Source organism: Adelges cooleyi, unplaced genomic scaffold, assembly GCF_023614345.1.
Source record: "Adelges cooleyi isolate 19-005CV unplaced genomic scaffold, UGA_ACOO_1.1 ACOO_flye_CR_arks_rails_tigmint_CR_PRNA_247, whole genome shotgun sequence".
Taxonomy (NCBI): Eukaryota; Metazoa; Arthropoda; class Insecta; order Hemiptera; family Adelgidae; genus Adelges; species Adelges cooleyi.
The window spans coordinates 4,935,596-4,962,051 of NW_026095912.1; the positions used below are offsets into that span (position 1 = coordinate 4,935,596).

Genomic DNA, 26,456 nt, shown 5'->3' on the forward strand with positions numbered 1-26,456 from the left:
TTATTGTAATATTGTGTTGTCTTCTCTTCTAGTACCTTTTATTTATTTAAACTATTGTGAATCTTCTCTTAAATTACCAAAAACCTTTATAACCATACAAATTTCTATAATTATGTAAACCATTATAACTTATGTAACCTGTAAAGGTAAACCTACTATGTTGATAATTTGTATTTACTGTAAAATTTTAACATTGTGTTGTTCTCTCTTCTATTATTTAAACTATCATTAACATAAATTTGTAATATTGTATTTGTTGTAAATAAATTGTGTTAAAATAATTTGTTTGTATTTATTTTAATATATAGTATTAAGTGTTTAGTAACTCGATTTTTATGTCACACAACGTTTTTAAGCAAAACATTTAATATTTAACAATACCTAAGTCCTAAATTAATCACTTCCTCCTTTTCTCCAACAAATAACTAAAAAGGTTTAATAAATGTTTAAATGGCTCAGTTGCTCATTCGACAAAAAGCATTTGTTGTTGATCGTATACATTTTACAAAAGTAAAAAACAATCATATTTTAAAATTTGAACGTCTTGAAGTGATTTGTTTACAACGATTAGTGATTACATTTATACTTTCTTTAAAGTTAATTATGAAATCAAAGCATGACCGGCCGCGGCCGGCACTCAAAATTGTTATCACAAGTTGGGGATAAACTTGTGCTTATCTACAATATTGTTATCATGAACCATGTAGACCTATTGGGGTTTTGGACAAAGTATTCTATGACCCGCGGACCGTGACGTATTATCAATAACATCGCGGATGAGTGAGGAAGCCGCGAGTCGGTAAAACCATCATGGAGGAATAAAACGACCCTATGTAGTTCTTGTGCATTGAATAAAAACGATTTTAATATCAAACCATTATAGTTTGTGAAGAATTAAGAATTAATTTATTATCTATGGGGTGAGTGCCATTGAGATAAATGAACAATATACTGCCCACGAACAATAATTATACAATACTACCTATATATAACGAATTGTTTATCTATCGCGATAGCGATCGCGCCTTCTCCTTCTCCATCTTTGTGTTGTTGTTAACAGGTCCGTCCGTGGGGCCAATTTACTGGTAGGCGAATTGCACACCACGCCATGCGCGTTCCATGTTAGTTTACAGTCCAGTGCCAACCGCCCAAAAGTGCGATCAGCGTTAGTTTACTTTTCTATGCGTTTGCGGGTTGATCAGGTTTCGCCGCCGTGTACGCGACGTGCGCCCGTCAATCATAACAATAATAATTATAATAACAACTGTTGTCTGTAACGACACCGTCGTGGATAACGACTCTAACCGGTAAACCATGGACATGGATCTAGACAGGTCAGATCCGTTCATCAAGTATCTGGCTGTGGATCGCAACAAGCTCAACGATCAGCCCACGCAGGCCGAATGGACACAGAAACGTCTGGTGTGGGTGCCCCACGAGACACAGGGTTTCGTGGCGGCCGGAATCAAGGGCGAGCAAGGCGATGAAGTCCAGGTGGAGATCACCGAGACGGGTAAAAGGCAAATGGTTGAAAAAGACGTCATCCAAAAAATGAACCCCCCTAAGTTCGACAAGAGCGAAGACATGGCTGAGCTGACTTGTCTCAACGAAGCCTGTGTTCTACACAACATCAAAGACCGATACTACTCTGGTCTGATTTACGTGAGTAAAATCTTTTTATCGACTGCTATTTTGATAAGAAGATTACTTTTTTGAAAACTCGCCTCTACTATATTATAACATTACGTATCTGATTGTATTTCTGTCATGTTTTACCCAGTGCCTTAATTGTAATAATAAAAGTAAGGGGAATTGTAGTTTAGCGTTCCAACTAAAATATAAATATACCATGGAGAAGGGATTATCATTTACACAACCCCTCAGTTGTATTACAAGTTTTATTCTGTTATATTCAATATGTATTTAGTAATGAACAATATTTTTTTTAAATGATGCTTTATTGGTTTTCAAATATTTGTAAAAAAATAAAGTAGCTACAAAGTTTCAATACTTAAAAATATAACATTCAGTAATATCGCAAAATTGTATTTATTCGTCAGATAATACTATACTATCGTAATAATATTGAAATATTCCCACTTCAGTTGCGTGTGATATTTTATGTAGTATTTCAAACCATACCTATTTTACGTAAAATTCATAAATCAACAGTTGGATTTACACATTCATTATATTATGCTCAGCATTATTGAATGAATAAATTTAAAAAAAATATTTTTAACTTCAATAAGTATTTGTCATAAACATCAGTCTGTAAAACACATTATACTATACTGGGGCTGATTCATAATTGATCGCTTAGGTAATCTTAACCTAGTACCCAGCTAATCTATTTTATTCCGTTTGACTAAGCCTTCTGACTAAGCTTCTGGAAAAGTTGGCTTCTCTAGCTCAAACAGAGGCTTGGCCTCCAAAGTCTATTCGAAGAAGTCATTTCAACAACTCGTATACTATTTAAATACAATATTTTCATTATTAACAATTAGGTGCTTTTTGAATACAAACAATAGTATTTTAATGGTAATTATCAGTCTCGATAATATTTACAAAACAATTAACATTTTTAACAAGGCTAGAATAATTTTGTAATAATTGGCCTAGCGTTATTGTTAAATGTTATAGTAATAATATGTTTTAAAAGTACGAATTTGCATTCTAATTAAATTTTATTAGGTATTGTTTTTGTGAAAAATATTTATCTTACCTATAATTGTACTAAATTAAACTACATTCTATAAAAGTTCATTCAGTTAATTTATATATACTTAATTCTTCTATAAGAAATATTTAAAGTTGATAAATTTTTTTTTTAGCATAATTGTTACAAAAAATGTTGTTTTTATATATTTTATAACCCATATTTTTAATTCCTTAGTCTCCGCAGTGTGTTAACATAATAAGTTTATAAAAAAAAAAATAACTGATTTTTGATCCAAAATGTTCTGGAAAAAGTTCTAAGTACAGTAGCTTTTTTAAGTTAAATTTTTAAAAATATTTATAGGTAAAATGACATTTAGAACTTACTATACATATTCTTTATTGTATGAAGTGTATTTTTATACATAATTTTGTAATGTTGAAGTATTTGGTTTATTTAATTTAATTTTCTGTATCCAGGCAATAAATGGAACACTCTTAAATCAAGAAAATATTTTCAAAATTGTAAAGAAAATTTTTATGTACACATTTATAAATCAGTTTATAGCAAAAAAATCATTAACATTATGGGTTCCCAGCCATATTTTCTTTGTTAAGGTTCCACTAGAAAAACGATATATTTGGAAGTTAGCCAGATCATCCTTTAGGACGTAAAGTTATAACTTAATGATGGAAGTTTAGGTATCACCAAAACTTAGAACTAGCAGTCAAAACCATTTCGCTAAATAAAAGTCTCGGAATTAGCGTGATAACGAATCTCCAGATGTTATTTATTAATATGGACACACAGAATTTAAACTGTGACAGATCGGTTGGTTGGAACGTTCAAATCATTACTTAATGGCTTAATTTAATGAATGTTTGAATTGAATAATAGAACTACAGGTTTACATCTCCCAAGAGTCATAATAGTTTCCTTCATAGATTAGGTAATTTTCTGGGCCACCCGTGTTATAGGAACATATTATCATTATTAAGTTGATGCTGATGAGGATAATGGTAGATAAAGTACTAGTGCATCATTTAATAAGTTTTACCACACTAGGCGTAAAACAACAATCTACTGGATAGATTGCATGTGGCTAGATTAGGAAAAATTATTTTGTCTTCTTTGTTCGGAAATACTTTTGAAAATGTTTGTCTTTTAATCTTAAATGAGTCATTTAATTTTTTTATTTGACAAAGTAGTTGTAGTTGTTTTGGGTTTAAAAAGCTTAGATTTGGGAGGAGATTGTCTAATCTTGGATCCTTTTTTAAAAATTGTTTAATAGAACTTCTATTTGGTTTTATTACAGAATTACTATTATAACCCATTAAATGACAACACTATGCTTTTTGGCAGCTTCTGGCAGACTTTGCACTTGGACATATAACTCAGCTGCAACAGTTGGACTTAGTTAATTTTTTTTAGTGGTAGATTTCTAATCCGCAATAAAAACATGTTTGTAGCAACTGTACCTTCCTCCTTAACAGGGTGTACATTTTTTTTAGACCAATATGCCCTAATATCTACAGCCAAATATGGTGGTATTTTAAATAATTTAACCATGCCGACGTGCACTGTCGCTGGTTTTAATCCGGCCATGGGCGGTCTCTCTTACTGGGTAGGACCACCTGTCTAGGAGAAAAGACTGTTATCCCCCTACTAAGCATGGCAAAAATGTCATGCGCCCCACCCGGCGACTGGAGTAAGCTCTAATAATACGCCATATGCAAAAATAAAAAAATTAATTTAGGTGAAGTTTACACCATGATATCTTCGGCACATTTCGATGGGTAAGGCCGAGATTTCTTAAGTGATTCTCCTCTCCTTCAGGTTTTTTAAGGTATGGTGGTGATATTTTAAAACCTTATCTTTAAGGAAGGCCCAGAGAAAAAAGCGCACATGCTCAAATCAGTGGAGGAACGTCACCCCTCTGAGTGACCAACCGCCCAGGGAACTTTTTCGCCCAAGCAAAACAGTAAGATAATTTCGAGTCTTGTGAAAACCTTAGTCCATACATCCACCAAGTCATATAAACCTATAAGTCTCCAACCTATGCCATACCCATCGAAACGTGCCGAAGATGATGGGTAAACTTAAGAGATTGTCTACAGCAATATATTGCTGCTGACGGTCGCCATATTGGAGAAATCATTTAAAAAATGGGATTTCCTACTAATTTTAATAAAACAAACCGCTATTTTCCAAGTTTTACTGCTCGTTATTTATAACCCCAAAAAACTCGTTAGTCCACTCTGCCGCACCCTGTTAAATTGTCAAAAGTAGCAACAACAAATGTAAAACTCAAAAGTTGTCTTTTATTGTTGATCTCCATTTTATCTGCATTTTGAATAAGCTGAATAAAATGCTTCAGTCATTAAAGGTTTTGATTGCTCAGCTGAAAACGATTTTGAAACTGTAGTACGATCGTCGTTTTTTTTTCGTAACCTACCTTATGTCGTTGGTATACAAACGGTCGTAAGTAAGTTTACTCGTTAAGCACTTAGGAATGTAGATGGGTCATCAAGGGTCGGTCGGTGTGACATAATCTCGTCTGGACTGCGCTCCTTGTGTAGCGGTTTACAGAGATTACGGTGTGGCACCTAAACCGATTTATTGTTCGTTTAGCTATGGGAGTTTTCCTCCATAATACCTTGAATATTGTGGAACAATGCGCATTAATATACGCTGGCCGAGGTGTGTGAACCTTAGGTCTAACTCAAATTTACATTAAAGAAAAATAATAATAAACGCCCAGAAATACATGAAACAAGCTATTTTTCAACGGCTAACAAAAACATAATACCTGGGAGTAGAAAACGGGTTATAAAGTTATCTTTTATTAAGGGTTATGGTTCTACAGCTACTTCGAGGTCGGATTTGTAGGAATTGTTTGTTTAAAAAAAATCATTCTTAAAAGTATACATCGTCAGCCTTTTTAGGAATGGGCGTAACTCCAAAATACCAAATTTCACACTAAATAAGGAAAAAACGTTCAATTTTTTCTATATATTTCAATGACAATTGCTTACTGACATTTCTATGCAATTTTACCTCTTTTTTTTTTCTGAGCGTTTAATTGAGACCCAATTTTTAATTTACCCATTTACGTATATATTTGAAAAATATATGTTTACAACGAGAGCGAAACAATAACAAATTGTTTAGTTCAATATGTCGAAATCCAACAACGGTAGACAGGCGCGTTTGTGCTATCAGTTGGACGTGCTTTTTCTGTGTTAACGTTAATCGCGTGAAAAAAAATATTAACAATAATAATAAATTCACCGGAAAACCGTTCCAACAATCTATGACATCACTATATTCTTAATGTGTGCACTTATACGGATTTCTGTTTGTTTTTTTACTCGTGGTCGTTTTGAACTTTGATAAGCCAACATTGTATGCCTAGTAATAATAGCATAATCGTAGTGAAATTCTCGTCGTACTCGAACGCGTAGGAATGTGAAAAATCGCAGGCGTTGATTTAGAGATTTAGCAAATGGCAAAAGAGAAGGATGACGGTTATCGATCGAGGAAAAACTAAAGTAGCAAAAAGAAAGAAAAATTTAAAAAAAATCTTCACCGAACTTTATTTGATACTTCAAAAGCATTTAAAATTATCAATTATTACTACTCGATTACATGTTCATCAATGTTAAATAATAATGAAAGAGTAATAATTTAAGTCATAAATATATAAAACAAATTAAAAATCCGCTAGCTTAAGTATAAAATTATTTATATTTATATTTATTATAATTTTTACTACAAGACATAAAGTACTTCTTAGATAATCGGATACTTGGACCATCCAGTCATACAAAATTGCCTCCAGTTTTTCTTATCCAATGCTTGTGTCTTCTTGTCTGATCATCCTTCTAAAGCTTTTACATCTTTCCTTACAACACCCCCTCATCATACCTGGTCTTACAAGCGGTCTTTTTCTGTTGATTTTTTTCGATGATATTTCTTTTTCATTTTTCTCCAAAGTACTAAAAATAAAAATTAAATAATTTTAAACAATGTGTTATCAGTTATAATCACTAGTTATATAACCGAATAAACTATTTTCCCTAACTAAAAAAAAAAACTTTGATAGGTTACTTCCCTACAACTATTTCACTCAGGGTCGGCACTAAGAAATATTTTAAGGGGGGAGTCAAGTCTTTCTTCAAGTTCCAACCCTAAATTCATGATGTATAGAATATTAATGAACTGTTCAACCTCAATAATTGTCAATGGATTCAATTTTTAACTGCCGTCTTCGGAAATTTATTTATTTATTTTCAATTGCGGAGAAAGATAAGCATACATTATTATTACATAGTAAACCGAACCGTTACGTTAATGTCCGTTTAAAAATAAAAATATTTATTATTGTAAACAGTAAATCCTATTATATTATGATAATCTTTTGTTGGTCAACCGCTTTCGCGCTTGTCCGCGTTCCATTCTTGTACATAAAAATAAAATAAAACCAAGTATTTGTCAAAATAATATTTAATCGTTTGGAAATAAAACATTCTAACATATCTCAGACTAATAGAATATCTACTACAAATCGGTCGGTTATTCCCACTGACAGCGGATGTAGTTTTTTATGGAACTGGTTTTGGTCTGTAACGATACCTATGCCGCCTCCCCTATTAACCGTCAACACGGACAGATTGTATTAGAATTACAATGATTTTAGAATTTACTTTTAAAGAAAACTGTTAAAAGAAAAATTGTGTTATGTACTATTGTATTGATCTAGTATGCTGTGTCTTATATGGCAACCTATGTTTTAGGCAGCCCGCTTGATTTTTTTATAATAAAGTTGCTTCTTTCTTAATTGTATTTAAAAATCAAAGGAATTACTTACAAATTCCGAATTACAAGACAAGTTTTTACATCTACTCTATTGGTATTGACTTTACTTATTATCAAAAATAGTTCCAGGATATATAATCGATCTGCAGTCAATAACTAAGAAAATATCATCCACCCTTTCTTTTTAAAGGGGTAGATACAGACTTCGCGTTTTAGGGATACTTATAGACTTGGGATATGTAAATTTGACAACATAAATGTCTATTGTGTACAATAAAACAAATATTCGAAAATCTCTTTTCAACTTTCTTTTACCAACAATTATTGAGTGGCACCTATTATTATTTTTTTAAATAATAGCAATTTTGCAATATTACACAATTATTAAAAAACTGTGGTACCCACTTGATAGCTGGCTAATAACATAGCATAGAATATGCAACTAAACTTTAAATCTCGGGAGTGCTAAAATTGTGGCAGCTCACAGACCCGTGTCAGGTTAAAATATTAATTTGCAATACTGTATTTTGGTTTGTATTTAATTCTTATTTTTGTATAGACTATATATTTTGTATTAAACATATTTTTAATTCATTAAAAGTTAAACTTTAAGTAAACAATTTCGAAAAACAACAATTTCTGCTCTCGGCATATATATTAAAATTAACAAAATAAAATGCTTAATTTAAATTAAAAAAAAAAACAAAAATATATTTAGTTGGTAGAAAACTCATATGTATGGCTTTTAACTTTAAGCATAGTTGGCAAAAACCCAGGTTTTTTTTTTTAAAAAAAAAGTCCCGACCCATTAAAATTTTGTTGGGTGTTATGAATACCCAGTAAGACCATATGAAACATATATTTTCGGGGAAATACTAAACATTTACTGGGCTTTAGCCCTTTGAGTTTTTTAAGAACTCTGGTTTTAAATCATAAAAAGTGCCATGGTTTTCAATGACATGATAATAATTAATTGATGGCGTATGGTTTTAATGATTTCAGACTTATTCCGGTCTGTTTTGCGTGGTCGTTAACCCGTACAAGAGGTTACCCATCTACTCGGAAAGTATTATGGAGAGATATAAAGGCTACAAACGCCATGAAGTACCTCCCCACGTGTTCGCCGTCACCGATACGGCTTATCGGTCAATGTTACAAGGTTGGAATCTACATTACTATTACATTTATTTTTTAATATTTGAACGGTTTTCAATACGATTTATATGGTTTTTTCTTAGACCGAGAAGACCAATCTATACTATGTACGGGGGAGTCGGGCGCCGGCAAGACTGAGAACACGAAAAAAGTAATACAGTACTTGGCCTACGTGGCAGCATCTAAACCCAAGGGAATGGTTCAACATGCCGTGAGTATTACATTTGTCAAATTAATCCATTTAGCATATATAGAGACACATAGTCACATAAATCTCTGAGTATGGACAGCTCATAGAATGAGAAAAGAAAAACTGGTTTATTATTGACTATAACTATAATCGGTGGGTAGAAATCAACTAAATTTAAAAATTATATATATTATACGCCTACATTTGCCCTTAATTTTTCCATAAATTAGTTGACAAATTAAAATACTGTTTAGATGAGTTTGTATTGTCAAATATTGTCTTTATCCCTTTTATAATTAATACGACTAAAAACTGTATTTCTAGTATTATTGTTATGAAAAAACAAAAATTTGTTTCGCAATTTATTTGTTCACTATTTTGATAAAAATTTACTTTTTTGTGACTATCTTTATATAAATTTAAATGTATGTTAACATTTGTATAAATGTATAGGTAAACTTAATATTCCGATTAAAAAAAATTGTCCTTCGTTTCCACACAAAACCTTTCAATGTTTAACGTGTTTCTAATTTGACACAAACAACATTTTGAAAAACTTAGCTAGATTGGTTTTTGTTGACATAATGTTATTATAATAAAAATCCGGTTTTTGCTTATTGGTAGACGGTGGCAGTTGCGGATCTCCGGTTTCCCATTTAGGTTAGTTTTCTTAGAATGTTTAATTGTGAATTTTGACAACACCGACGACCTTTCACGGCAATTTTGAAGAAGACAAAAAACAACAGCCAAATTCGGTATTCCGTTTTACGCGGTGGGAAATAATATCAGATGTCGTGTAACGGGTCTGTGCGTTATTCTCTGCACACGACCACGACAAATCGATGAGTATAAAATCATAATGTGATTTGTTGTGAGGTTTTTTTTTTGTCAACGAGATTTGAAGGTTGTAGCGAAAGCCTCCTAGCTCTGGTGATACTTATCGCATTGGTTTCTCCTTTGCTGTAATTCAGAACAGCTGTGCCAGCAAAGAAAAGGTACTGTTTAAAGTTATGCCACCCCACCTTATTTGGCGCCAAATCCTGATCAGTTCATATATGGCGTCAGTTCTCTTTTGTGTAACCGTGTGTCGTGTGCGAAAATAAAAATAATAATCGTATTAGGGCCTACCCATATTGCTTATCCACACGTGGAATTTTATGTGTTTATTTACATAAACCCGAGAATGTGGTTGTTTTCTCTATGATGGTATACGTTGGAGATTTTGTTTTTTTTTTCACATAACGTGGTAAAAACAATTGCCTATATTTTATTAATGTTTCCAGTTTTATCCATTTAAATAAAACGAAACAAGTTAATACATTTAACAAAAAACAAACTTTTGAATCCAAAATAAGAGAAAAATAGAAAATCTGTCCCCAGCTAAACTAGCCTGCTTCAATTTATTCAACTATAATAGGTGAAAGGATGACATAGGCCTAGATTTTTTTAGTTAATATTCAATGTACGAGTTTGAGTTTTAAATGGTTTTGAATGGGTTGGACCTCCACTACTTCGAACCCTGGTAACTACGCGCCTTTGTTCACACCAGTAGAATTCCTATGACTAAAAGCAATTATTTTATCGATTACAAAAGCCTTAATGTGTATCACCCCGTGTGGGCGTTAAACTGAAAGCAGCACCATGTGTATTTTTTTTTCTTTATGAACTGTACAGGTAAGACATTACGTAGTATTGTTGTAGAGTATGTGCTTTTTACGCATGTTGAGATGGTATCGTATAAAAGATAATAGTTCTTCATTTTAAATGACAACAAACAACGAAGATGTTGACTTAATGACCGACTTAATGCTGTTTTAATTGAACGCACGCCTACGAAATGTAGTATTTAACGTTGGGCGGTCGTGAGCAAGCACTGGTGTTATAAGATCGAATTAGAAACGCTATTATAGGTACAAGGTTGCTGGTGAGTATTGCGGTCGTTTTGCTGCTATAATACAATACTACCTACACAATCTGAACGCTTAACCACCTGACGACTTAAACAGCGCTGAACTCTTGTAGATATTACCGTTTTTCACAGCTAATGGTTGTTTAAGTCAGAGACCAGCATGTACGGTTAGCAGCAGGCTTTCAAGCAGTAGGAGCTTATGGGCATTGGTAGAAAACAATGAGCCCAGTTCGCAATTCAATATCTCGTTTAAAGATATCACCCGGAGATCTTACATATTGTCTCCAATATAGGAAACTTGAAAAAAACCTGAACAACTGTTTTTAGGTACCCTAGCAAGAGATTTGCTAGGATTGCCGCACCTTCCAAATTAGTACTTGCAATCTAATCGAATTTACCATGTCCGATAACTCGAATACAAAAATCTTTTAGTATAATAGTTTGAAATTAAACATTTCTAACGGCTTATTCTTAATTTTTAATACAATGAAATAATATTTTTTTATTTAAAATCCGTTAAATAATATTATTTATTTTGAATAACTAACTTATGCCTAATATTATAAGTATTGGATTATATTAAGGGAAAACTTGGATTACAAAGTCTAAACTGCGGACATTTTATTTTTCATGATAATAGATCTATTGAAGTTACACTCATTAGGTTATAATTTCAAATTCGAAGTAGTTATGTACTTGTACCTAATACTGCTTGTGCAAAAGGTACGCCGCGCCATCCAACAGACTTTTATTAAACTTAAACCGCGTTTTTCTCAGAAAAACATAAATAAATATAAATCATCAGTTAATATAATTTAATTAAGAAGATTAAGGAGAAGAAATTAATTGATCAATCTATTTGCTTCTAGCATTTTCTGAAAGAAATTTGAATAAAAAGATTTTTAAAATAATATTTTTTTTTTTATTAAATATTTTGAATACATCAAAACGGTCGAGCAGTTAATTATGATAAATAATATACATTTTAAACAAATACAATATGTATAGCAAGTAACGATATTGATGACTAATGGCTTTATGCATTTAACTTGTACTACAAACAAACAAAAAACTATAAGCTATTAACGGAAGACGTTCAAGCATGCACGAGCAGCATGTTAATCATGTGGAAAGTCTTCAAAATATAGATAAAAACAGAATGGGTACTTGAATAAGAACGCAAATTTATAAAATATAATTACTAGAGTTTATATCGTAATCAAAACTATGATAATACATTTTTTTTTATAAAATCGTTGACTTTTTTTATTGTTGGTTTATATTTTCATTAATTGCAATTCAATTTTTATTATATTTCCTCAGGCATTCGGTTTTCAAGTGTTTATTTTTATTTAATTATTTAATAAATAGTTTAAAAAGTTAATTTACATATCTAATATCTAGTTTTACATTTTACTATATGCTATTTTTATATTTTTAAAGGTGGGTGTGCTACAATAAAAAAAATGCGTAAAATTGACACAGTGCACAATTGATAGTTTATAAAAAAAAAGTCAAATATATTGAAAAATTAAAAATGTTAAATATGTAGTATACAAATGTATGTATTTGATTTTCCCGCAATGCCCGTAACGGATTTATGTAAATATTATTTTTCGTTTATATTTTTATCCATTTGTTAAATTAAAATAGCGTTTAATAGGACATGATATGTTGTAAGATTGATGTGCAACGCATGAACCCCTGTCAAGTATAGTAATATGCTCTTTTCAGCTTTATTTTCACCGAACGCTTTTATCCGACTGTGTTTTAAATGCTACATCGTTAATCATTATTATTATTATTCATTATAATACTATGTATACTTGCTATTTACTCTTCCCACACATGAGTCAGGTCATGAGACCATGAAACGAGTGTCGGAAATAAGTCCCGCGAATTTGTAATCGACAAAGAAACGGAAAAAAGCGATGTCACTTTCGATTTTCGTTAAAAAAAAATCTGTATAAATAAACTTATTTCTTAATCTTCGTATATACTAAGAAATATATTATATAACGTAAAACAGTATTTTAATTCTTTATTTTGTTTTCTCATGTATTAACAACAATACAAAACGTATGTACGATGGCTCTACCATTGTTCAAATATGAGTAGCTTTAACATTATAAAATAGTAAAACCAAAAAAAAAATGTCTTGTATAATCGTCAATTATCGACAAAAACCTATTAAACGAAAAAATTATGTTACACAAAAAAAAAAAGTATTAAGACAATTTTAGTTTAAAATTGAGTCCTGAACACTAAATATTATAAATATTATAAAACAGAAGTATGCAACTTTTTTATTTTGTTTGAATATTCACATTTCTTACAGACTTTCATTTTTAACCCTTCGGTGCATATAATTGTATATCTGCATTTTAATCATTTAAGTTGTGTTTAATCAGTAAGAATCAAATGGAACTGTTAACTTTTGTTTTAATATAATCCATATGTTGCATTACAATTGTAAATTTAAAATAACCTTTCTCGACATTTTATGGATTATTGAATATTTATTTTAAATATTTTCTATAAAACTATCTATTATTTGCACTTTTAAAACAAATATTCCTAAATTTCGTTTTTAGTCGCAGCTATTGGATTTTATGTCTGGAAATTTGTAATATAACATTTTTGGGTATTTTATAATTTGAATTTTTTTTTAAACCTACTTTGTCGGTTTATAGACTACGCATATGTTAACACAGTAGACATCACTATAACGAGTATCGGTTAAAACGAGATTTTGTATTTATATTACCGTTCTATAACGTGGGCGATGATAAGAACTAATTTTTCATGTTTAAATAATATATTATAGCGTTTAACCTGATAAGCGCCAAAACTGGACATTTCAGATCATTTTTTATTTAAATAAAAAAATCAAATTTTATTTTTTAGCTTTGTATACCAGGTTCTACTAATAATAACTTGATTTAGTAGGTACTCTTTTTTTTTTGGACCTATGCGTTTACCAGATAATCTGTTGTGTACATTATTTATATATTCTACTATTATGTTAGCTGATCTTTATCGTGTCATATTAGACATAATATTTTACTTAGAAAGAAATTTAAAATTAATGATCTTTTGCTAATGTTACCTAAATATTCTTATTTAATAATTATTGTTGGAACACGGTTTTGGAACAAGAACCAAAGTATACAATTTTTTTTTATTTTTTGCTGAAGTAGATTCTGGTCTCAATATGTTTATCATAAAATTAAAAACGCCGATTTGTGATTTTTAGAGTGTTCTAGACATTTGAAAAATCGTCCATAAAATGTATATACATTTATTATAGTGTTTTTTAAATAGATATATAGTTAATTTTTTTTCAATTCATAAAAGAAAATTATGATTTTTATATTGTACGGATCTGGAAGCCTGAAAGTATCGTTTATTTTTCAAATTATTACTTTTTTTAGATAAACGAGATTTTAAACGATTTGACAGGGTAAATAAAAAAAAAAAATTAGATTTTGACTCTACACAACCCTTTACTTAATAATTATATTTATCAAACCTAGCATAATCAATTATTATTTGTCACGAGTATTAGGTTATTAATATCAAGGCTGATTGTTTAACGATTACTGTCATCTACATAAGAATGGAGTAAAAAACTGTATAAGGTTTAAACTAGTATTGTAAAATATGTATTTCAAGTGTTTGAAAACGAACTGAAATTAAAACTATATATAATATGGTCGACCTTGAAATGTGTGATAAACTAATTTCTATTGTTTTCTGTTTTTTTTTCATGTTACTTGGAAAATTGTAGTCACCTGGACCCGCCTTAGTCGTTGTAAGTAATTTGAATTCCAAACTAATCAAGTTTTCCCCCCATTTCACCTGTACCTTTGGGCTACCAATATTAGAACGTTAATTGTTGTTTAAATTGTTTAAATAGTTGTTTTTTTACGACTTAAATGACGTTCTACTGTATAACGCATACAGCTTACATTAAAATCATACCAGACCTGGGCATATTTTATTTAATAACAAATAATTTTTTTAAAAAAGTGAATTATTTATAATACATTTTTATTAATAGTTTCAAATAATATTTTATTTAGATAAATTTTTAGTTAGTATACCACATTAGGTTAAATTTGTATTTTAATTGTTATTTCATGGTTTGTTTTAACTTATAAATAGATTTGATTAAGTATTTAAGTTCACAACTAAAAATGTATTTAAATATACTTATATTTGTATTTCTTGTTTAAGTTTGTTCAAGGAACTTTTTTTTTAAATTATTATTTGCATAATTATTTTTAATAATTATTTAAATTTAAATTTAAATATAAAAGTGTTTAAATAATGCCCATGTCTAAATTATTCTGACTTTACCGTTAATGCTTAAACAAAATGCTTTTTGTTGCACGCTTTCCACCTGGATTTGACGTAATTAACTAATTAATTAGTCAAATACTAATCATTTAACTAACAGTTTTGATTTCGAGGTGAGTGCCTTTATATATATATATATATAATATGTACCTACTCGTATATTATTATTTTTCTTTACAATAATAACAACTTGATGAGTTAAAATCATAACAAATGTTAACAGGGAGAACTCGAACAACAGCTTTTACAAGCCAATCCAATTTTAGAAGCTTTTGGAAATGCCAAAACTGTCAAAAACGACAATTCTTCAAGATTTGTAAGTTGACAATACGCAACTACAATATTTTGGTCTAACCATGTTTTCCTTTTTTCTCTAGGGTAAATTCATACGTATCAATTTCGATGCGTCTGGTTACATCGCCGGTGCCAACATTGAAACTTATCTATTGGAAAAGTCTAGAGCTATACGACAAGCCAAAGATGAACGTACATTCCACATTTTTTACCAGTTGCTTTGCGGAGCAACACCTGAACAAAGAAGTAAGCAACAATTTGGTCTAATAATAAGCATAATTCTTCAAAACATACAATGTTAATAATAGTTTAATATTTGATTGTTTTTAATAAATGCTTAGAGGAATTTATCCTTGAAGATCCCAAAACCTACAACTTCCTAACAAACGGCAACCTACCCGTGCCCGGCGTGGATGATGCTGCTGAATATAAGGAAACTGTTAACGCCATGAACATCATGGGAATGACGACTGAAGATTATTCGGGTTTGTTTTAAAACAAAGGTGTCTTACTTATGCTCTTATTGAAGTAATTTTTTTGTCTAGCAATTTTCCGAATTGTAAGTGCCGTTATGTTGTTTGGAAACATGCAATTTAAACAGGAACGCAACAGCGACCAAGCGACCTTACCCGACAACACCGTAGCTCAAAAAGTTGCTCATTTGTTGGGTCTGTCCATTACTGAAATGACAAAGGCTTTCCTTCGACCTCGTATCAAAGTCGGCAGAGATTACGTGTTCAAAGCTCAAACCAAAGAACAAGTTGAATTTTCTGTAGAAGCTATTTCCAAAGCATGTTACGAACGTATGTTTCGTTGGCTTGTAAATCGCATAAACCGTTCTTTGGATCGATCCAAGAGACAAGGCGCTTCGTTTATAGGCATTTTAGATATGGCTGGATTTGAAATATTTGAGGTAATAAAATTTAAATCATAATTTGTGTAACAATACTTATTGTATTATGCGATTTTGAACTAACATTGTTTTTTTTTTATTTACTATTGAAACAGTTAAACTCATTTGAACAATTGTGCATTAACTACACCAATGAAAAATTGCAACAGCTTTTCAACCATACTATGTTTATTTTGGAACAAGAAGAGTACCAAAGAGAAGGTATTGAATGGAAATTTATTGATTTCGGTTTGGATCTACAACCGACTATCGATTTGATCGACAAAGTATGTTATTGTTGAAATAAATGTTAAATTTGTACATAATAAATTTATTGATTTTAGCCAATGGGAGTTATGGCTTTGTTAGATGAAGAATGTTGGTTCCCAAAGGCTACGGACAAATCTTTCGTAGAGAAATTGATGTCTGCCCAAGGCGTCCATCCCAAGTTTTTAAAAACTGACTTCAGAGGTGTTGCCGATTTCTCAATAGTCCATTATGCCGGCAAAGTCGATTACTCTGCTCATAAGTGGTTGATGAAGAACATGGATCCATTGAACGAAAATATTGTGCAACTCCTTCAGACGTCCCAAGATCTCTTTGTCGCACACATTTGGAAAGATGCTGAAATCGTCGGCATTGCCCATCAGGCGCTGAGCGACACACAGTTTGGCGCGAGGACCAGAAAAGGAATGTTCCGTACGGTGTCACAGTTATACAAGGAACAATTAAACAAACTCATGATCACCCTTAGGAACACTAATCCGAACTTCGTCAGGTGTATCATTCCTAATCACGAAAAACGTGCTGGCAAAATCGATGCTCAACTAGTGTTAGACCAATTGCGATGTAACGGCGTGTTGGAAGGTATTAGGATTTGCCGACAGGGTTTCCCCAATCGTATTCCGTTCCAGGAATTCCGACAGCGTTACGAGTTGCTCACCTCGAACGCTATACCCAAAGGTTTTATGGACGGTAAAAAAGCCTGTGAAAAAATGATAAATATCCTCGAACTCGATTCCAACCTGTATAGAGTGGGACAGTCGAAAATATTCTTCAGGGCTGGTGTTCTTGCTCACTTGGAAGAAGAACGTGATTTCAAGATTTCCGATCTTATTGTCAATTTCCAAGTAAGTTTTATCGACAAATTATACTTGGCTGGTATGTGTTATTTTTTAACTTTGATGCGAAGCTGAGCTTGTATGTATTGTTACTATGTCATGTTTTTATTTTTTTACATGAATAACTTTAATGCATCTAGTTATATCAAGGAAATAACTAAAACTATATCCATGATTCAATGTTTTTCCATGTAGCAGAGACATTTTTTCCCCCTCAATTTTTGGTCTAAATTTACAATATTTTTTTAACCGTTAGACTTAACCATCTTCTGTTTCGAATCAAAGCGTTTTTTTTAAAGTGATTTTATTAATTTCGGGTGTATTACTTCTCGATGATCTGTGAACTCCCTGAATCCCACTCTGTTGGCTTTCTATTAACATTAATTTAATATGATTTTTAGGCGTTTTGCAGAGGATACTTGGCTCGAAGAAACTACCAGAAACGTTTGCAACAATTGAACGCCATTCGTATTATCCAGCGCAATTGTTCGGCATATTTGAAATTAAGAAACTGGCAATGGTGGAGATTGTATACGAAAGTCAAGCCGCTGTTAGAAGTCACCAAACAAGAAGAAGTGTTGACGATGAAAGAAGAAGAATTGAAGGTGGTCAAAGAAAAATTGGACTCTCAACAACGTGATGTCTTTGAGCTTGAGAAAAAGTAAACAATATGGCTAATTTTTTGTAACAGTTTTTCTATGGTGGAATTATTTTTTATTTTATTTAGATGGGTAAATAACCTTTTATGATAATATAATATCATAAAATATGAAATATAGACAAAAATAAACTATGTACAACAATAGTTAATAATAACACTAATATATTAATAATGTATGGTAACAAAATTAATTATTATGTAGTGATATGTGTTAAATTTTGAATTGGCTGAGTGTCAAATGGAAGATATAAACTAATTGTCTGTAATTCGTTCACCTCTTTGGATATTGGGCTCACAATTGATTCTTGTAATCTTCGCATAGGTCTTTCCATATAGTTGTTGATATCTTGTTGCTTTTACCAGAATGTGGAGCTTAAATTATTTGAGGCTGTTGAGTGCAATCATTTCGACATTGAAGAGTTTAAAGAAGAAAATAAGGTCACTTATGGTTCTTTTGGTTTTTAGAGACCATTGTAGTTTATAAACGATTTATTGGTTACTTATATTGATGCTTGGGTATAACTATGATAAAATTATGTTGATTGTTGTTGATTTTAGTTTATTCTTTTTTTTTTGGCTAGATATCAAACTGCAGTTGATGAAAAAAATGCTTTGGCTGAACAATTACAAGCCGAAGTGGAGCTGTGTGCCGAAGCTGAAGAAATGAGGGCAAGACTCGCTGCTAGAAAATTGGAGCTAGAAGACATATTACACGATTTAGAAGCTAGAATCGAAGAAGAAGAAGAGCGGTCTAATTCGTTAGCCCAAGAAAAAAAGAAATTACTGATCAACATTAATGTTAGTACAATAAGGTCAACAGATAAATATTTTGTATATTGTTTTAATAATCAACTCGTCGGTTATAAATTAATTATAGGATCTAGAAGAGCAGTTAGAGGAAGAAGAAACAGCACGACAAAAACTTCAGTTAGAACGAGTACAAATTGATGCCAAACTTAAAAAACTTGAAGAAGATGTTGCGCTCTCTGAAGACACCAATGTTAAATTGGCTAAGGAAAAGAAAGTTTTAGAGGAAAGAGCAGCGGATTTGGCTCAAACGTTAGCTGAAGAAGAAGAAAAGGCCAAACATTTGGCAAAACTTAAAGCTAAACACGAAATGACCATTTCGGAACTTGAAGGACGTCTACTCAAGGACAATCAACAACGTCAAGAAATGGATCGTACTAAGAGGAAGGTCGAAACAGAGGTAAATAGTCTTTTGTGTTTCTGGTGTTGGAGCGACAGTCCTCAAAATTATTTGTTATTTTAAGGTAAATGATCTCAAAGAACAACTTAATGAAAAGAGAGCTCAAGTGGAAGATCTACAGCTGCAACTGGGCAAGCGAGAAGAAGAACTAACACAAGCTTTTATGAAAATTGATGATGAAGCTGCCAGTGAGTAAAATATACTGACCTTCTTTGCATAAAAATGTCTTATTTTTTTTTCAATTCTTTTAAAGGTAAAGCCCAATCTCAAAAAGCGCTCCGAGAATTGGAATCGCAGATCGGTGAGCTACAAGAAGATCTTGAAGCAGAACGTACGGCTAGGAGCAAAGCGGAAAAACAAAAACGTGATTTGAATGAAGAGCTTGAAGCTTTGAAACATGAACTTCTGGATTCATTAGACATAACCGCTGCTCAACACGAACTCAGGGCCAAAAGAGAACAAGTATGATTATTCGATAGATGATGGTTTACCTTTTGACCCAACTAAAGTATTTCAATTATTAAATTATCAGTTAAAACATTATATTTTCCAATTAGGAATTAGCTACCTTAAAGAAATCGTTAGAAGAAGACACCCAGTCACATGAAATTATCATTACCGAAATGCGACACAAACATAGTCAAGAAATATCTGTTATTAATGAGCAAATTGAGTCATTGAAAAAAGTATAGCATTAATTTTGGAATTTAATAGTTGATTGTTTTAACTTTATTGATATTTTGTGTTATGCGCTCTTTTAGTCGAAAAGTCAACTAGAAAAATCTAAACAAGCGCTGGAAGCCGAAAACGCTGATTTAGCTGCCGAACTCAAGACGTCAGCGTCATCAAAATCCGAATTGGAAAGAAAACGCAAAATTGCTGAAACTCAACTCAGTGAGTACCATTGATAGTTACCCGCAAAAGGTTATGGTTGAATCTAAATGGTCTCAATTAAATTTTTTCCATTATTGTACAGGTGAAACGCTGAGTAAACTCGCCGAATCAGAACGGTTGAAAAACGAACTGCTCGACAGATTATCTAAAATCAGTAACGAATCTGAGTCAATCACTAATCAGTTGGAAGCAGCAGAATTGAAAGCTTCAGCCGCCGAAAAAGCAGCCGGTACGATGGAAACTCAATTACAAGAAACGCAGGTAAGAGCAATGATTACCGGATGAAATAAAAACAGGACAAAAGGTAGATCATGTATTTAATTTAAACAATTTGTTTAGGCGCTTCTCGAGGAAGAGACTAAACTTAAACTGTCTTTGAACTCCAAACTTAAACAAATTGAAAGCGAAAAAGAAAGTTTACATGAACAATTAGAAGAAGAAGAAGAGTCCAAGAAAAACATGGAGAAACAGATTGCGGCTCTCAACTTGCAAATTACCGAAAGCCGAAAGAAAATGGAAGACGAAGCTGAACACAGCGCAGCTATAGAAGCCACATACAAAAAATTAAGCAAGGTTAGAACTTGTTTTTTTATTATTATATACTGTTTGTATAACATGCTTCTTTGGCTTAATCATAGGACTATGAATCACTTCAAAGACAAATTGAGGAATTGCAAGTGACCAACGATAAATTAGAAAAATCCAAAAAAAAATTACAATCTGAATTGGACGATATAAATATTGATTTGGAAGCGCAACGGTCGAAGGTCGTTGAACTTGAGAAAAAACAGAGAATATTTGACAAAACGCTTGCCGAAGAAAAAGTAATTTACTTTTTTTGTAATAAATGCAATGTGTTTAATTTTTAAATTATTTACTAGGCCGTCTCTGAGCAAATGGCAATTGAACGTGATGCTGCTGAACGAGAAGCTCGAGAGAAAGAAACCCGCGTTCTGTCCCTGACCAGAGAATTGGACGAGCTAATGGTCAAAGTGGAAGAATTGGAACGAGGCAAGAGAACTCTGCAAAACGAGTTAGATGAACTTATCAACAACCAAGGAACGGCTGACAAGAACGTATGTCACTTAAAAATATAGTTACTATAATTAAATAATACATTTCTAATATGTGATAATTATGTTATATCTGACTTTTAGGTACACGAATTGGAAAAAGCCAAGCGAATTTTAGAATCGCAACTCGCCGAAATACGCTTACAAAATGAAGATTTGGAAGATGAACTTCAAATCACCGAAGACGCTAAGCTAAGACTTGAAGTGAACATGCAAGCCCTACGAGCCCAATTTGAACGAGACCTTGTTGTATGTACCTCGAAAACAACTGTGTTTAAGAAGCAACAAAATATCAAAGCAACTAATTTTTTAAAAATAATTATTGTTAGATCTGTCTAGAACAATTTGAAATGTTTTTTTTTTTAAATAATTGTCTGAACACTGAAAAAATAATATAAATCTATGTTTTAGGTGGGTTTCTCATTAAAAATTTAAAAACAATGTTTATCTTGCAAAATCAAAATTTTAAGTATATACTTTTTTTTTTTATTTGTTATCGATAAGTCTAACTTGATATTTTATTATAATTTGCATTGATAATGTAATTAGTTAGTATGATAACGTTTAAAAGTTGGCACAAGCTTTGAAAAATATAAAAAAATATAAATATTAAGGAATTTCATACAATTTCAAAACAACATTTCGCAGGAAACTTATGTTAAATTGATCACATAGTAGATTTTTTCCTGAACTCGGAATGACTTATATGTGCTTTAATAATATACTACATTATGAAATCTCTGTTTCTATAGTTAAATTTGAAGTATAGATAACGAAAATATTTCTGAACGGTAATCTAAATATTTATTTTCCAAGTAGTTGTAATGATCTTTTGTAATAGTTGCTTTCTGAACACGAAAACTATTAAAACGATACAAGCACAAAAAATACGGCCAAATTAATCCAAAACATTTTTGTATCAGTCCAAAGAAGAACAGAGTGAGGAGAAACGTCGAGGTCTTTTGAAACAAATCCGTGACATCGAAGCCGAGTTGGAAGATGAAAGGAAACAGCGAGCTTTAGCAGTAGCAGGTCGTAAGAAAATCGAAGCAGACTACAAAGATTTGGAACAACAGCTGGACATGCATAATAAACTTAAAGAGGACGCTTTAAAACAATTGAAGAAACTGCAAGTCCAGTTGAAGGACGCCACTCGTGATGCCGAAGAAGCCCGAGGGTCGCGCGATGAACTTTCGGCGAACGCTAAAGAAACTGAGCGCAAGTTTAAGTCAGTCGAGGCTGAACTATTGTTGTTGACCGAGGAGCTGTCAGCTTCCGAACGAACCAGACGAGTTGCCGAAAGCGAACGTGATGATTTATTGGAAGAAATGAACAGCAACTCGAACAAGGGGTTAGTTAGTAGTTGTGATCGTTGTATAGTAATATTTGGTTAATTGTCAATTATAATTAACTTTTTTACCAGCACGTTTATGGTCGATGAGAAACGACGCTTAGACGCTAGAATTGCCGCGTTAGAAGAAGAACTTGAAGAGGAACAAACCAACTCAGAGGTTCTGAATGAGCGCGCTAGGAAAGCTATAATCCAAATCGATCAGTTGAATTCTGGTAATTTGCTTGATTAATACGGCATGTTTTTGTTATTTAAAATTGTTGTTATAGATTTAGCTAACGAAAGATCATCGTCGCAAAAGTTGGAAACCACGAGAATGTTGTTGGAAAGGCAGAACAAAGAGCTGAAAACCAAATTGACCGAAATCGAAACTAATCAAAGGGTAAAAACAAAAGCGGCACTTTCTAACTTGGAGTCTAAGCTGGTCAATCTCGAAGAACAATTGGAATCCGAAGCCAAGTACGTACACTGGATGTGAAATGATTTCTTCTTCCATTGTTAATATTATTGCTGTCAACAGGGAAAGACAGTTGCAACAAAAAGCCAATCGCAAACTCGAGAAGAAGATGAAAGAAATTATAATGCAATTGGAAGACGAGAGGAGAACGGTTGATCAATATAAGGAACAAGTAGAAAAGGTGTGTTAAATAGAGGTGTTAACAAGTAACAAATTATTACTTAGGTTTTTTTTTTGTTGTAATTACAGGGTAATGCCAGAGTAAAATCTCTCAAGAGGCAAATCGAAGAAGCTGAGGAAGAAATCAGTCGTGAAAAACAAGCCAAACGTAAAATTCAAAGAGACCTAGACGAATTGTTAGAATCTAACGAATCAATATCCCGAGAAAACAACAACTTGAGGAGTAAACTCAGGTATTTTTTTTGGAAATTATCTCGTTATTTAAACCATATTATTGTTGCTCAATATTTTATACATATGTTTTTAGGCGAACTGGCGTTTCTGCGTCGTCTCGAATAGCTGGAAGTAAACGAGGTTCGACCATTGATGACCTGTCGATAGTCCATGGAAATTCACTGGACGACTCGTTGGAATCCACCAACGGATCCAACGATACTAATTCTCTCGGTAGGGTTTAAAACTGAATTTCTATTTTACAATTTCCTTTTGAAAAAAATCGATATATTTGTATAATTTGTTATATTGGTCTGACCCCCCCAAGTTATATGTTATATTTATAAAAAAGTACATCAAATTTGCAGTAAGAATAGCTTTTATTAGAATAAGATTTGGATTTAATCTGTTTGGATTAACAATAACAAGACAGTAAGGATGTGTGTTAAGCTATATTGTTGTGTTAATTGACAAATTTTACAATGTTATTATTATTTTTTCAATGAATAGAACTCGCTTTCGGTAGTTGTCTCGTTTTAAAATAATATTCAATTACTGAAAAGATTTGATTTCGTTTAATTAATTCCACTACAGTTAAAAATGTCTTAAAAGAAAAAAAATGGTATGTTGGATATTTACATGAACAGATTATATATTAACAATTGACTAGTGTTTTTACTTTTTTCGATATAAAAACATTAAAAAATGTGTTACGTGTTATAATTTAAATTAACAATTATTTGCCTATCCAAAAGTTGGATCAAAAGAAAATTATTTATTTGAATTTGTTATAAATGTTTTTAAATGGAAGGCATTGTAAATTTTTTTATAAATTACAAAGTACAAGTAGGTCAGAGTGATCAGAATTCAAAGGTCAATTCAGATGAAGAGAGATGAAAATTATGTTCCGTAGTCTACTTTTATCCGTTTTTTTTTTTACTGCTTGAAGCTAAAAAGAAGTATAAATGTTAGGTACATTTATAGTAGTGTTGTCAAGTCCCTTTAGTAAACCTTTTTGACGTGACTTCAGTAGACCATTAAACAATGTATTAAAATGTATAATAACTTATTGATAATTATTAATGTTGTTGTTTTACAAATTATAACTAACAATTATTGTTTTTTTTCCAGGTCCGTGATAAAAAAAAAACGCAATAATTTAAAAAATGATTTTTTTTTAACATACTAATTTTTTGTTTATTTATATTTATATTATTCTTTTTATTATTATTATTATTATTATTATTATTACTATTATTATTATTATTATGTACATCCAAGGTTGTTATATGTGAGAATCGCGTACCGGTCGATTATGATTACTCTTTTTTTATTATTATTATCTATGATGATACTTATTATTATTATTTATATTTACGAAAACGCATTTACCATTAATTATTTTGATACTTAAATATTATTTTTATAGTGATAAAAATCATTAAACGACAAAAATATTATTTTATAATCCAAAACGTTATTATTATTTAACTGTAACAACCAACAACATTGTTTTCATTTTAGAGTACAAACAACATCTGCAACAAACGAGTGTATAATTCTCTTCAGCTTTGGTGTGATTTATTTTGTCACATATCAGTCACTTCAAACGCACTGGACGTTTTCCCAAGGGTGGTGCGACGAAAACCACTTAAATAAATAATGTACAATTTTAAATTAAAATTGGCAAATTAATTAGGGAGATACAGAATAACTATAAGTTGTATCCTTTTAAAGTCAATGAAATTGTGAAACAAAAGGGTGCCTTGTTGTCATTTTTTTATCAACGACACAATAAGTCTACAAAAAAAAAAAAAATTGTACATTTTGCCGAGTAAATTTTACAGGGCTTCAGATACAAAAAAATTGTGTGCTAAATTCCCCTCTTTCATCCAGATAATGTTGATTGACTATCAATGTTTTGTTTAAGCTTCAGAAAACTTTTCACACCATTTAACAAAAGTCAGTCGTTCTTGTGTTGGTTCCATACATAAGTGTCATCAAAAACTGTGATGATAGCTTAAGTCATAGACTGTTAAATAGTTTGTTTTATTAAGTTTTATCGAAAAGAAAGAATTCTTTAATTCATACCCTAACAGCAGCGTTTTTAAATATTGTCAAATTAGCTCAAGTGTTAGACATAATTGGTGAAATGTGCTTAACAGTACTGAAGAATAATTCAATACCATTTGTACTCATAAAAACTTTATTTATTTTGTTTTTAATAAGCTCATTGTAATTTACATTGTATTTTGTAATTTTTTTATTGTAATTTTCGTTCATTTTAGTTTACTTTTACCCTTAAAACTTATCAATGTATATTTTATATTTTATACATTGTACTAAGTAGTAAACTGTGTCCAATTGGCAATTCACTTGGTGAGCAGTCCACCTTTATCTTTTATCTATATATATATAAAAATGAAAGTCTGTTTCTTTGTTTGTCCTTTATGCATTAGTACACCATTCATCCGATTGTCATGAAACTTTGGGAAGTTGTTGAGTACACTCCCGCGAACCTAACTGGCATAGCACTTTTCGAAAATTCTACCCCTAAGGGTGGCCTCAAACACGAACTTTGTACTCTAAATACGAAATATAAAATATAAATTAAATGTTTGTAAATTGTAACTATGGTAACCCAAAATAAACTGTTGGTTTGTAACCACGGTACCTACTCGAGCAAATGGTAGGTGATGATTAAAGAAACGCCGGGTCCGGCAGCTTGTATTTTAATAAAATTGTTTATATATTTTACAATAAATATTATTTCAACTGTTTAATAAAGGCAGTATGCTTTAGCTTAATTTTTAAAAATGGATAGAAAAATATAATTTATTTTTCCAATTATTTGTAAATATTATAAAAATTAAATAAACAAAAAAAATTACCTGAACAAAATTTTGTATTTTTATTTAAAATTAGTAGGATTTGAAAATTATTCCAAAAAAGTGTATGTTTTTTATAATTTATTTTTAAAAGTTATGTATAAAAAAATTCATGCAGATAGTTATGAATAA

At 31.4% G+C, this 26,456-nt stretch overlaps 1 protein-coding gene across 3 annotated transcripts; it reads left to right on the top strand.

Annotated features, from left to right (window-relative positions):
- Positions 1-1,129: 1,129 nt before the first annotated feature.
- On the top strand, positions 1,130-24,878 carry LOC126836407 (myosin heavy chain, non-muscle-like). 3 transcript variants are annotated; one of them, XM_050569762.1, is made up of 30 exons: positions 1,130-1,662; positions 8,480-8,636; positions 8,716-8,843; positions 14,522-14,545; positions 15,168-15,206; positions 15,317-15,409; positions 15,471-15,633; positions 15,729-15,872; positions 15,933-16,300; positions 16,396-16,566; positions 16,624-17,409; positions 17,802-18,061; positions 18,643-18,859; positions 18,939-19,268; positions 19,333-19,456; positions 19,522-19,730; positions 19,826-19,954; positions 20,030-20,162; positions 20,245-20,423; positions 20,502-20,735; positions 20,801-20,986; positions 21,044-21,238; positions 21,320-21,484; positions 22,159-22,586; positions 22,659-22,801; positions 22,856-23,045; positions 23,107-23,224; positions 23,293-23,456; positions 23,531-23,670; positions 24,568-24,878. In XM_050569762.1, exons 1-30 carry the CDS (start codon positions 1,315-1,317, stop codon positions 24,573-24,575), a joined length of 5,973 nt encoding a protein of 1,990 aa, XP_050425719.1. In that variant the 5' UTR covers positions 1,130-1,314; the 3' UTR covers positions 24,576-24,878. The 3 variants fall into 3 exon arrangements, with proteins under 3 accessions (XP_050425719.1, XP_050425720.1, XP_050425721.1); XM_050569763.1 differs by lacking the exon at positions 15,168-15,206 and having other exon boundaries at positions 1,131-1,662; XM_050569764.1 differs by lacking the exons at positions 14,522-14,545; positions 15,168-15,206 and having other exon boundaries at positions 1,131-1,662.
- The last annotated feature ends 1,578 nt before the right edge of the window (positions 24,879-26,456 follow it).

What these genes read in the sequence shown, in the direction of transcription:
- LOC126836407 (XM_050569762.1), top strand. Translation starts at nt 1,315, where the DNA reads ATGGACATGGATCTAGACAGGTCAGATCCGTTCATCAAGTATCTGGCT. An exon ending in AGGGAATGGTTCAACATGCC is followed by an intron (nt 8,844 to 14,521) that starts GTGAGTATTACA and finishes GGAAAATTGTAG; the next exon opens with TCACCTGGACCCGCCTTAGT. An exon ending in CAATTGGAATCCGAAGCCAA is followed by an intron (nt 23,046 to 23,106) that starts GTACGTACACTG and finishes TGCTGTCAACAG; the next exon opens with GGAAAGACAGTTGCAACAAA.